General features: G+C 34.1%; 1 protein-coding gene across 4 annotated transcripts in view; it reads right to left on the bottom strand.

Annotated features, from left to right (window-relative positions):
* Nucleotides 1–12,798, bottom strand: part of STRN3 (striatin 3) — an 80,048-nt gene that overhangs the window by 18,855 nt on the left and 48,395 nt on the right. For 2 of the 4 annotated variants that reach the window (XM_084791808.1, XM_084791809.1), the window contains 5 exons: nucleotides 7,565–7,705; nucleotides 3,392–3,525; nucleotides 1,756–1,931; nucleotides 1,543–1,590; nucleotides 1,136–1,257 (listed from right to left, as the gene is read on the bottom strand). In XM_084791808.1, coding sequence (XP_084647934.1) covers nucleotides 1,136–1,257; nucleotides 1,543–1,590; nucleotides 1,756–1,931; nucleotides 3,392–3,525; nucleotides 7,565–7,705 — 621 coding nt within the window. The remainder of the gene's footprint in view (nucleotides 1–1,135; nucleotides 1,258–1,542; nucleotides 1,591–1,755; nucleotides 1,932–3,391; nucleotides 3,526–7,564; nucleotides 7,706–12,798) is intronic. The other 2 variants (XM_084791810.1, XM_084791811.1) reach the window with 1 other exon arrangement.

Below are 12,798 nucleotides of genomic sequence, written 5' to 3'. Positions count from 1 at the left end.
TCCCTTTTTGTCTCATTGTCCTTAAAACTTGACTCTGATTTTTTTTTTAAAAAAAGAAACAACACTTTGACATATCTGTTCTTGATTAAAACTTAAATTTACATGTTCAAATATATCAAGTGGCCATTGTTCTTGATTATTAAAATAGAAACAAATATTTATGAGCTCTCATTGTTTTTGGCTAACATCGTCGGTTCCCACATTGCTATAATGTAAGGCATAATGGTGAATATTTTGTTCGAAGAAATCAGATGGATGTGAAATAAGCAAAGGACTGGGGAAAGATTATAGATAAAGTTTTTTCTAGTGATAATAAAATATAGTAATCTGTATAAGAATAATGAGTTATAACCTGTTTTACATGAGAAATTAGGAATAGTCTATCTAAACAATGATTTTCAAGCTGTAAGTGAAACTTGTGTTTTGCTTTTCGTTTTGAAATTAAAGAATGTTCTGTCCTCCATGAAGCTGCAGTAAACTGTCACCACTGTATCTGTTGTCTTTCACTTAGTATTTAAGAATTACATACTGTTTCTTTTTTATTTTTATTTATTTATTTTGAAACAGAGTTTTCTCTGTGTAGCTTTGGCTGTCCTGGACTCGCTTTGTAGACCAGGCTGGTCTTGAACTCACCAAGATCCATCTGCCTTTGCACCCTGAGTGTTGTGCCACCACATTAGGCACATACTGTTTCTTGAATTTAAAAAGGTTCCACTCTAATTTTTTTTGATTAACCTCATGAGATTAACATTTAAGAAATATGTTTCGCCGGGCGTGGTGGTGCACACCTTTAATCCAAGCACTCGAGAGGCAGAGGCAGGCGGATGGCTGTGAGTTTGAGGCCAGCCTGGTCTACAAAACTACTCCAGGACAGCCAAGGCTACACAGAGAAACCTTGTCTCAAAAAACCAAAAAAAGAAAAGAGAAAAGAAAGAAATATGTTTCAGACACAACAAAATACCAACCCATGCACTAAAATACTTATGACGTTTCTCTGTTTAAATAAAGAGATTATTTAGTAAGTAGAAGAACTAAAGGAACAGATTAGCATGTTTGAACTACTTTGTAATACCATGTGAGCTACAGGATTTTGTCAGCTATTAGCTACAAAGATCCACTGCGCCTCATTACTTACCATATGTGTCATAGGGATCCACGTTTGGACTAGGCATGTTCCACCACTGAATTGTTGCATCAGTGCCACCACTAAAACACTGTTCTCCATTAGAACTAATAGCTAACGATAGAACAGGGCCACTATTACAGAAAGAGAGAGGAAAATTAGCTATAAATTCTTGTAAGAAACTCAAACCCCCATTGTCCTCAATCCATTCATTTATGAGGCATCTAAAAGCAATTTTAGGTATTTTTGTACAATTAAAAAAGTACTATTAGATCATATTCAAATATAATTAATCAAATGAGGAATTATTCAACTAATATATCTTCTCTAACATCAAAATGCTGAGAAAAACAGGTTTGGAGACTGCTAACAATGAACAGTAACTATTGCTCATTAAATACTAATTCAAGAAAACTTACATGTGGGCCCTAAATGTGTAGATAGGCTCTACATCTAAAGAGGCACTCCTAAAAAAGAGAAAGGGGATGAAGAAAAAGAACACATTAACTCAACATAAATCACTAGTTGGTGTTACAGATGTACTATAAGTACAAGACAGGGAAAAACAAACAAACAAACAAAGGATTCATATGAAAAAACCTGGAAGAAAAAGTCAGTATTAAAATACTTGCTTTTTGGCAGGAACTGTTTTTTGCAAGTTCCAAAGTTTGAGGGTGTGGTCCTCAGAAGCAGTAACCAGCACAGGTTCTACTGGATGAAAAGCTAATGCTCTCACTCCATCAAAATGACTACGTAGTGTATACTTGGGGTTCCAAGTCTTTCGAAAGGCATCTTTATTGGCAGGCAACTAAAACGAAAACACACTATTTACAGGTAAAAGTAATAAACTCAAAGGCATGTGGACTTTTTCTGTTTTCTTTTGGTGTTTTTAATATATATATATATATTTATTTAAGACTTTTATTAAAAAATCCAGCGGCTGCTTTAGTGTACCTTAAAAACTTCAGAGGAAGTCTGTCTCTTTATTAAGAATTCAGAAAAAAATTTTGTTAGACTTTCAAACACCCAAGTCAAATGAAAAGTTCCTTAATCTGTTTTCACCTAATTATCAAGTTAAATTCAAAGCTCCTATCAAATGTTAGATGAGAACAGAAAATTGCCACTGCCGTAATAATTTACACGAAAGCAAAACAGGAATATAAAAATTACCAAATACTCAAGAATATAGTAAACACAATAGTTTTCATTTATGAAACTGACTAACATGTAAAATTTTTCAAGGCAGAAAGTTAGGGGCTTTTAAAACAACGAACTAAAAAATAAAACCCTTTAAGTATACTTTCCTGCCCCCCCCCCTTTTTTTTAAACTTCCTTTTAAGACAGACTCTTCTGTCATCATGCTGGCCTTGAACTTATTATATATATATAGTTATCATGAACTTCCTGTCCTCCTGGCTCTGTCTCCCAAATGCTTAAGAATGCAAGCATGGGATACCTTGCCCAGTTTATGTGGTGTTGGAGCACTTTTTCAAATTCTTGATATTAATAAAGCTTAATCTTTTCACTTTATTTCTACATCAGTAAAGATAAGCTGTAAAACCAGTTCTAAGGCAGTTAAAAGTTTATTATAATTTATCTGAAAATACGCTTTAAAAATTATTAGTTAAGAACAACTCAGCCCACCAAGGCAGGTATCTTTAAAAAGCATCCTAACTTAAGCATAATTTTTTTTAATGTTTAAAAAAGAAATTCACTAAAAAATTAAAGTAAATTTTAAAAATCTAAACAAATATTGTTAGCTTTCAATAGAGTATTTATGGCTGGAAAATGGCCACTCAGCACTAGTCTAGTGCTAACACAGTCCTTCCCATGTTCTTTCTCAGCCCTCAAGTAAAGTGAGAACATTCAGGAAACGATACAAGCTAACTGTGTTGTGACTGGCAAAAGCTCAAAAACCAAACATGGGCTTTTAAGACTTATCCTGAGGGTAAACCTCTGATTTCTATAGTGTCTAATTTGTTAATACCAAAGTATGGCTAAGACCGAGTAAATAGAGTACTCAAGATATATTTATCAATCAATATTTTAAAGTAATAACTCTAATCCTCTACCTAATCCTCAAAATTTCTTAAGATTTAAACACCACAAAGGAAAAATTTAAAGCAAAACTACATGTTATTGCAAATCAACACATTGCCACACTTATCTTTCCATGCACCTTGACATTAATTCTCTTTTATAAATGATTCCAAGAATAAGGAGCCTTCTATTAAGTCATTAAAAAATTAAAAATAAAACTGCACTTACATCATAACTATAGTCTGCATCATTTGTTACCGTCAAGTCTGCAAGGTCTCCAAGGCCCAGTACACTTAACAAAACATCATCAGAACCCATAATAAATGACTTGCCTCCTCCAGATGGAAACGTTATTGGTTCAGCTATAAAGAACAAAACCGCTTCTTAAATGCTGAAAAATCATACAGTTCAATACAATATTGTGGGGAATTTAAGCACGAAACAGTAACAAAATTCAGCAATATTATGAATTCTACTTCCCACTTCCACATACAAAAAAACCCTATTACTGAGTAGAAATTAAAAAAAATATTGAAACTACAATGTAGTAGTTATCTTCCACAAGTTGAATATACATTGTATACGTTATCCCAGAGTGGAGGCCAAACACAAAAATTTTGTCTATTTATATCCCTTACAACTTCAGTAAATTAACACTGGACAGTTTTTGATTAAATAATCAGATTTCAGCCACCTATGGGGAACAAATGTCTACCAATCTCCAAATAGCTCATACAGTATTTGTTTTAAAAGTCAATAGTGACTGCCTAATCCCTTTACTTTCTGAGGAAGTGAAGGACGTGACAGTGACAGTTTCCAGACACTCTGCTATCCAGTCTATCAGCTAGTGCCAGCAATATGCTAGGAAAAGATGGCTCGACTATTAATAATAGTGGCCCTAAAAGGACCACTTTCCAACTTGAAAATTTTCACTATGGTTTCATTTTAATGTCTTCTTTTATCTATTATAATATTGCTAAAGTAAAAAAACTACTAATTTACACACTAACTGCAAAACTTTGAAGTTTCAGATCAGAATGGCTGCTTCAGCATCAATGCCAACTGAAGGGACGCTTCACCTGACTTAGTTGTCTCGTCTGTGTCTTGTGCATTACAGCTTTCTACACTGATAGCACAGTTTGAATTAAACTGCCATCATTTGAATGACTAACTATAACCAGAGTGTTGAAAGTGTAAGTAACAATTCTCTATATATAAAAATAGTAACATTAAGATGGCAAAAAGGAAACACTATTTAAAATAATTACTCAACCTAAACATTCAAAATTCAGGAACCAATTTTTGAAAGTTATTCTAAAATTCAGGCTAATAAATTATGAAAATTCCTATAAAATGGCATATATATAATACACTACAGGAAACAGGCATAATGAAATATATTAACACTAATCCATTAATAATACTGAAAATAATTCATACAATTCATAAATGCTACTACAAGTAAAATTGTTAATTTAGAATTCTTTATTTTATTTGTGTAATTTGACTAAAGTGGTTCCTTAAATGACGGTGTAATTCAACAACTAATCTAATTTCAAAATGTTTCATAAAATAAAAAATGTGTGAGATGTTAAGTATCTCACACATCAAACCATTATTATGACGGTTACTATGACGAATCATCATTCAGTGGTTGTACTTGAATCTGAACAATACACAGTACTGAGCTCTCCTATCAATACCACAATTACTTATAACACACGCAGCAAAGGACTATAAGATCAACAGTTTAAGAATCACATGAAAACTTTCTAATTTTTACCAGTACAAAAAAGTTCATTTATTTCTAAGATAAGCAATTTCTTTCACTAGCAACTATACAAATATTCATTAACACAAACTTAAAAGTCTAATACAATAACTTTACCATTACAAATCAATTCTTGGGGGTATTATTTATAATCAACCATTGACCAACTTCCAGGCTTAAGAAGAGAAGTGGCTCAACAACTTTAGCTGGTTTACTTAACAAAAAATATTATACTCACTTCTAAAATTAATCTTGTAAGCTACAATTTTATGCCTTTTCTCTATAGCTACATATATTTGTTTATATCTAGCAAACTATACTGTTCTCTTGATACTTGTTTACATATGTATACATGCAAAATATTTATGTTTTATATTTCTGCTCTATTACCTATTATTGTAGCATATAGTAATCACAGCAAATTCTTGATATTTTTGTTCCTATGTCTCTGCTGAAAGAATGTCTTATTTTACAAATCATTTTAAGTTAATATATAATTACCTGTAGCAGTATATAGCATAAAAATATAATCAACAATTTAAAATGAAGTTATTGGGTACTTTATTTTGTTTATTATTTTTAGGCAAGGTATTTCTATACAGTCTTGGCCATCCTGTAGCTTGCTCTGTAGAGCAGGAAAGCCTCAAACTCACAGAGACCCTCTTGTCTCTGCCTCCTGATTGCTGGGATCAAAAGCATGAGTTTCATTTAATGTCAGAATTGTTTATTAAGCAGAACTGTCTTTCATGTGACTCCTACGGGTTATGAGAAAGAGTCTTCCGAAAAGTCCTTTTTAAGAATCCTGTGACTAGTTCTCCTTTTGGTGGACAGAATGACCAAGGAAACCTGCAACTCATACATCAAACTCTGACTGTGCGTGCGTGTATGTGTGTGAGGGGGGGGGAGTGGGGGGGGAGTGGGGGGGAGAGAGAGAATATGAGAATACAAATATGTATGTGTGTGCTTGTTGCACTGTTGAACACAGGACCTGGCACATTGTTAGACAAGCACTCTGCCACTGAGACACGCCCCCAGCCCCTTTCCTCTAATTTTATCAAACCTAAAGAACACGCAGACAAATGATTGATTCCATTATGCCAGGGGTAATATGAATATAATCTTATCAATAGTTTAAAAAGATGGGATGTTAGACAACAGTATGTGTTCTTTATAATAAATTGACATGTAACATGTAATTTTTCCAAAGCACCAATTCTTTTTTCCAAAGTCACTAAAATAGACTATAAACTAGATTAGACTTTTCCAATCTCTTTAAATGACAAGTTTTAGGAAGAGTCACTCTTAAAATGAAATGAAGGCCTATCTGCCCATTTACCCTTCTCTGTAGCAGAGGTTAGTGACTTCCTTTCTTCTAAACCCACACTCACACTGAGTGCTCTCTTTCTACATTGGCTTTTTACAGAGCAAAAACCTACTGGATTTTCCCCAAAGTTGCTTTTAAACATTAAAAAGTGTTCATATGACCACTTTAACTTTGCCTTGAACTACAAAATCTGCAGTCTAAAGCATTAAGTAACAAAATTTTAGTATCCTGCACTACATATTACTTGGAAAAAGAAAACCCCAAATATAAAACAATAAAAACAGTACAGCTAGTGTCCATATTTCAGAATAGTAAAAAGAAAATAGCTCAATGGAAATGAGTACAGAAAAAAAAAAACCAAGATTATTTCAACTTCCATTGTTTTGTATGAGTTTTTAAATCTTTCTCTAAAATTTTCTGTGAGTTAAAGAAAAAATGTAAGAAGTTATAAATATGAGGAAAACCACAAAATTGTTAAACTTTGCTATAAGAAAAGTATGTCCAGAAAAAAATTAGAACAAAATGGATACAAGTATTTGAGAAGGGCAAACTTGCAGAGCAAAAAGTGTAAGCATAAATAAAAAAGTAAAATTCCATAAAATTATTGATGTGTTATTATACATATATCATATTAAAGTGATCTGGGTTAAAACTTGAGATTAGTTAAAAATATAACTTCACCCAGAATTATAAATTAGTCAACTATATCCACGAATCTTTAGGTAAAATCAGTTTCAAAATATGTTTATGTAGTATTTTTACTTCCTATGTATAAATTCCTAGATAAATTTTAGAAAACTCATTACTAGGTCATAAATACTTGCTAAAAAGTGAAAAAATGATGTTCCTTATCCTTAAAGGATTAACAGTTACATCTATTTTTAGGAATAATCCATAAGCTCCACATCACACTGCCTAGCTTTTACTAAGTGGTAGCTATTTAACAGTTGCTGCATTTGAACCACACTACAAAGAATGTTTTGTCCCCATCTATATTATTTAAAGTTTCCTTATTAAATTGTTCTCCTAATACTAGACTTGTAAGCTAAAGTTAGGTTTATGGAAGGAACTCTGAACTGACCTAGGATGGAAACAGCTACATCAAATATAAAAACAAAAACAATTATGGAGAACTAGAAGACATGTTTCATCCCTGAGCGGCTGCACCAAGAGCTGGCCCAACACCTCTGAAGGCCATGCAGGACGGTCTGCAGTGTTTCACACACAGCAGATCTGCAGCATTAGGAGGTGACTTGGAGTTAAGGAACACAGCAACACAGACAGACATGATGGCTAGATGCTGTACCTTCCTCTGCTCTTGCACCTTCATGATCAGTCATTCTAGAAGAAGCTGACCTAGACTGATTAATGATTCCTGAAGGGATGTGGGGCAGCTCATCATCTCCCAGATCAGCTATCATGTCGCAGAGGTTTGTCCTGTTGACCCCTGTAAATTAACGTCAGCAGTAGAGGTTCATGTAATAGCTACCGCTTGACTTGCTGGCAGCCTTAGTAAAGCAATTTACTAACAAAACAGGCTATTACGAAGTCTAAGTTATTAAAATATCTTATATATCATTTTCCAAAATACACTGAAAACGTTTAAATATGTTGTATAGTCACTACGTTGTGGCTCTTTGTGGCTACTAGATAGATCAGTATTTGAAACATATATTGTGGATCAAGAGAGAAAAGGAAATTTTCTATAATTAACCTTGGATGCTATAAGCTCAGCCACAGAAAATGCTACTGAATCAATGGCAATTGTTGATATTTAAAGCAAATATTTACTAAGAAAACAAACCATGAGCCTTTCAACTTAATTTATTATTTTAAAAAGTCAAAGACATACATACAAAATGACTTTATGAGGGTGCAACAAACAATTAACTTTCCCTGCTGCTTATATATATATATATATTCCTGCCATATTAGTATAAATTTGTCATTCCCAATTTAACCCAATTTGTTTTATTTGTTTCTTAGAATTCTTTACCTCAAATTTTCACTTTTCCAAATTTGGAAACAATTTATCCACATTCTTTGAATTTCTTATAATGACAGAAAATGTCAGTATTATCATAGGCCATAAATTTAGAGATTAATAATCTCAACTACTGCCTAGAAAATATAGAATTCAAAAGTTTTAGCCATTATGGTATGCTCTTAACTATGAGTTACATGGTATCAAGGACTTACTTTTAACAATGTCAAAAAATTAGAAATTTTAAATCAGCATAAGATAAAAGGAATTAAAATAGATCCAAGAACAAATATCATGACCTCATAATCACTAGCATCAACATTACTGAACTAACTAAACTAAGCTGCTGTGTGATTAAAGTCACTAGTGAGTTAGTCTACCAGGAATGTCATTTTATCTATGTATCCGTAATAGAAGAGAGGCAACTTAATGCCAGGATATGATGGAAATAAGTGAAATTCTGTACACTAAAGTAATTCCTAACTAAAAATGGTTACTAAACTCAAATTTTGAATGTGTGTAAAATATGATACCTTCTGGATTTTCCTAAAGAATTATAATGGAGAAACTCTGTCACCTGGGCATTTTTTCCTTGCCAGTGAAACAATCATAAATTCTCTAAATAAAAGAAAAAACAAAAACAAAAAACACCAATGCTGACTGGATATCCAACAAGCAGTAAAAGTCAATGTGAAATAATCTTTTTCATACATAACTTTCTGATTTGTCTAATTACTAACACTATTTAGTTTCTGCAGTTAAAACTGTGAAATCAAATATTATTAATTGTATAATTTAGACAAAAGAGGAAAATAACTTATTTTTTACAAAAGAATTCTCCTATGAATTGTTCTTCAGAGTAATCTTTTCTCAACTTCATTAATCAAGACTCTCATTCTTATGATTTACTATACCAGACTTAAGGGTTTGTTTGTTTTTTGTTTTGTGTTTGTTTTTTCACTGTCTTCAAGCCCCACTTACTATCAAATTGAATACTGACAAATTAAGACTCCCAAGTTATCACATTTATTCTACTGCTTCTGTACGCAGCAGTGTCAAGAGGCACTTAGTACTTCTTGAATCAAGACTGCTAAAATCATCTACTTAACCTTGCACATGCTTCATGTTTTGAGTTTTCCTAAACCATATTTTACCTTGATCCATAATACAAATTCCCTTAAATGTCCATACAGTGCTGCAAGTTATTCTGTTATGTATTCTGAAGCATTTGATTGTATCTGCCCTCTCCAATTTCTATACATACCCTGGTATATTTGGTTATATCTGCCTCTTCAATCCTCTCTTTCTGTCTGTCTCTCTCAAGCACTGTTATGTTCAGTGTACTTGGCCTATCGAAATTCTATGTATTTCTCTAACCAAATTTATTTCCTCAGAAAATAGTTTACTGATTTTTCCCCAATATATTTTTTTATTTAAAGACTCATTTATTTTTTTGTTATGTGCACAGTACTGCCTGCATGTATACCTGCAGGACAGAAGAAGGCATCAGAGGACATCAGATCTCATTATAGATGGCTGTGAGCCACCATGTGGTTGCTGGGAACTGAACTCAGGACCTTTGGAAGAGCAGTAAGCACTCTTAACCTCCGAGCCATCTCTCCAGCACCCCCTATATATTATTATTTGTCTGTTTTCTTTAAAAATAATTTTGTTATAACAAACACTGTAAAAATTCTAAAGCTTTATTTTGTTTTAGAAAATGCACAAAAATAATTTCCTAAGTAAATAGACTTGGAGATACAGAAAGAGCAGAGATAAAATATTAAAGCCATTGCTTAAATTTAATCCAAAATGACATGATTAATATTATCTTTACATACTTACAGCTAAACATTAGTCTTTGAGTAGCACAGTGCCAAGTTTAGGAGAAGATGAAACTTCTCTGCTCTAATACTAGTTTCTCAAAAGCTGTCAAAAGATGAAAGCAGATTTCATAACCAGAGATCATAGTCTTTGCTCTGCAATGCAGAGCATCTCTTAACTCCAAATTAATCAGTATATTTACTCAGGTACTGGGGACTGAACCTTAGGGCTTGAACATACTAGGCCAGGACTCTGCCACTCTGTGTCAGGACTGTGTCCACCTTTTCAAGTGTAAGCTAAATCCATCTTAATACTCATTTAAAAAATTTTAAAATGATTACCAATAATGAGAAAACTGTAGTCATATTAGTATGAGACTACTATGCCTAATGCTAATACCAATATTCAAAGGCATAAACACTCATTAATTACTCATAAAAACATCAGCTAAGTAAGGTATAGGACACACACCTGTAATCCTGGCACTCAAAGAGAGGCTGAGACAGAAAGAGTGGGAGTTTGAGATAAGCCTGACTATACAGCTGCTGCCACGTTGGCCTGGATTACACAGTGAGACTATCTCAAAAACAAACCAACAACAACAAAACGAAACAAAACAAAGCCAAAAACCTTAGTTCTTAATTATTGCAGGGATTTAAAAGAGAAATATTTTTCAGTGTGTGGTGGCTTATACTAGCAGTCTGGAGACAGAAATAGTTCGAGACCAGCCTGGGGTATAAAAAATTCTGCTTTAAAAGAGGAGTGGGGAGAGGGAAATTTCTAACTTTTAATTGAGAAACACTACTATGACACAGTGCATCTACCTCTTAGCTGTGACTTCCAGATTTTCCATAAATGTACATTTATGGAATGTACAAATGTACAAAAAAAATGCCTTTTTAAAAAAATTTATTTATTATGTATAGTGTTCTGCCCGCATGCCAGAAGAGGGCACCAGATCTCATAGATGGCTGTGAGCCACCATGTGGTTGCTGGAAACTGAACTCAGGACCTTTGGAAGAACAGACAGTGCTCTTAACCTCTGAGCCATCTCCCAGGACCCAGGCTAAATTCCTTTAATGAAATGTTTTTTTCCTCACAATGTTGTTTTAAATAAATGGAGAAACTACAATATAATCAGAACTACAAAGTGAGTCTGTGGCTATGAAAAGTACACTGACTGAGACTATCTTTCTGATCTGAGATGAAAATTACTGAAACAAGGAAAAGAGGTTGATAGCAAAGAATTAACTGGTCCACCTTAAAACTGTGCCATTAGACAGAGACTGGGAGGAGACTGGGATAAAGCTAGCTAGACAATGGAGAAGACAGAAAGAAGAGATACTGGGGGTTGGGGAATTTATCTGAGATTTTTTTTTAAAAAATGTTTTGTTTATATTTTTAAGCTAAGATCTCAAGGAGCCCAGGCATAGCTTGAATTTGTGATCATATAGCCAAACAATGGAATTACAGGCATTTGTCACCATTCCTACCTCAGGTCTGTTTTAAAAGTATAAAACTGGGCTGGGCAGTGGTGGTGCACGCCTTTAATGCCAGCCTTGGGAGGCAGAGGCAGGGGGATCTGAGTTTGAGGCCAGTCTGCTCTACAGAGCGAGTTCGAAGACAGCCAAGGATACAAAGAGAAACCATGTCTAAAAAAACCAAAAACCAAACAAACAAACAAAAAACAAGCAAACAAAACACACACACACAAAAAAAAAGTATAAAATTGAAGCTGGAAACAGAAAACAACCATCGTTTGTGTGATCTATAGTCATCCTGCAACATCAGCAAAGATGGTAAAGTGAGTCTGTGTGCTGAAAAGACAGAAAAGTTAACTCTAGGAAACATTAAATGAGTCTTCTTACCAAATATTATAAAACTTGAATTATGACAAAGAATTAATCATTTTATTGCCCCCACTTTGCAAGACTTTTTTGCAAATATTCTAATCTTCCCACTCAGTAAAGTCTTTATACAAAGGCTTTTCTCCAAATGAAAAGGCTAACCAACTTCCCCACTTCTTTTCCTGTGCATCAGTTCTTTTAAGACTGGCTGATCTAGTAAGGCTTAAGTCAGACCCCTGCTGATCGAAGACAGACATAGTCACCACATGGGTTAAAATAAAAACCAAGTACACTTCCTGCTTCAGGGTAGCTTGCTCTCTAGAGAACCACCGGCCCTCTTGATCAGGAGTAAAGCCTACTTGTCCAGATACCTCACTTGGAATGGTGATGGTCGCTTTGCAATTCTGAATTTACCAAGTTTAGTATACATGAGATTAACTAGAAATATTGCAACAAATTGCTCTATAAACACCAGATTGCAGATACACGTGTAGTCTCATAGTGTGAATCTGTTACAATAAATTGTACCAGTTCAGCTTAGGAAGCTGATAACTGACACAGAGAGACTAAAATGTACTTTAAAGCTGCAAACACTCTGGCCAGGCAGAATCTAAACTAATTCTAATCTACTCTAAATTACAACAAACTACTCCAAACCTCACAACATACATATATCCCAAGCACTTGCCAATCTCATCCTCAGGCCACTTCTCTCCTCCTTCCTAGTCAACTGTCAACCTTCTCTTTTCTCCCTCTCAACTGTCAATCTTTGGCTTCGCCCCCCCCCCCCCCCCGGAAGTCCTGCCTTCTACTTTCTATTCTTCTTCCTAGCTGATTGGCTAAACAGCGCTTTATTGACAGCTGTTACATCCACTCAAGCATTCC

This window comes from Acomys minous (genome assembly GCF_964271855.1).
Source record: "Acomys minous genome assembly, chromosome: 8".
In the NCBI taxonomy this organism is placed as follows: Eukaryota; Metazoa; Chordata; class Mammalia; order Rodentia; family Muridae; genus Acomys; species Acomys minous.
Note: the sequence above shows the minus strand (reverse complement) of the source record. Positions and strands in the feature narration are given on the sequence as shown.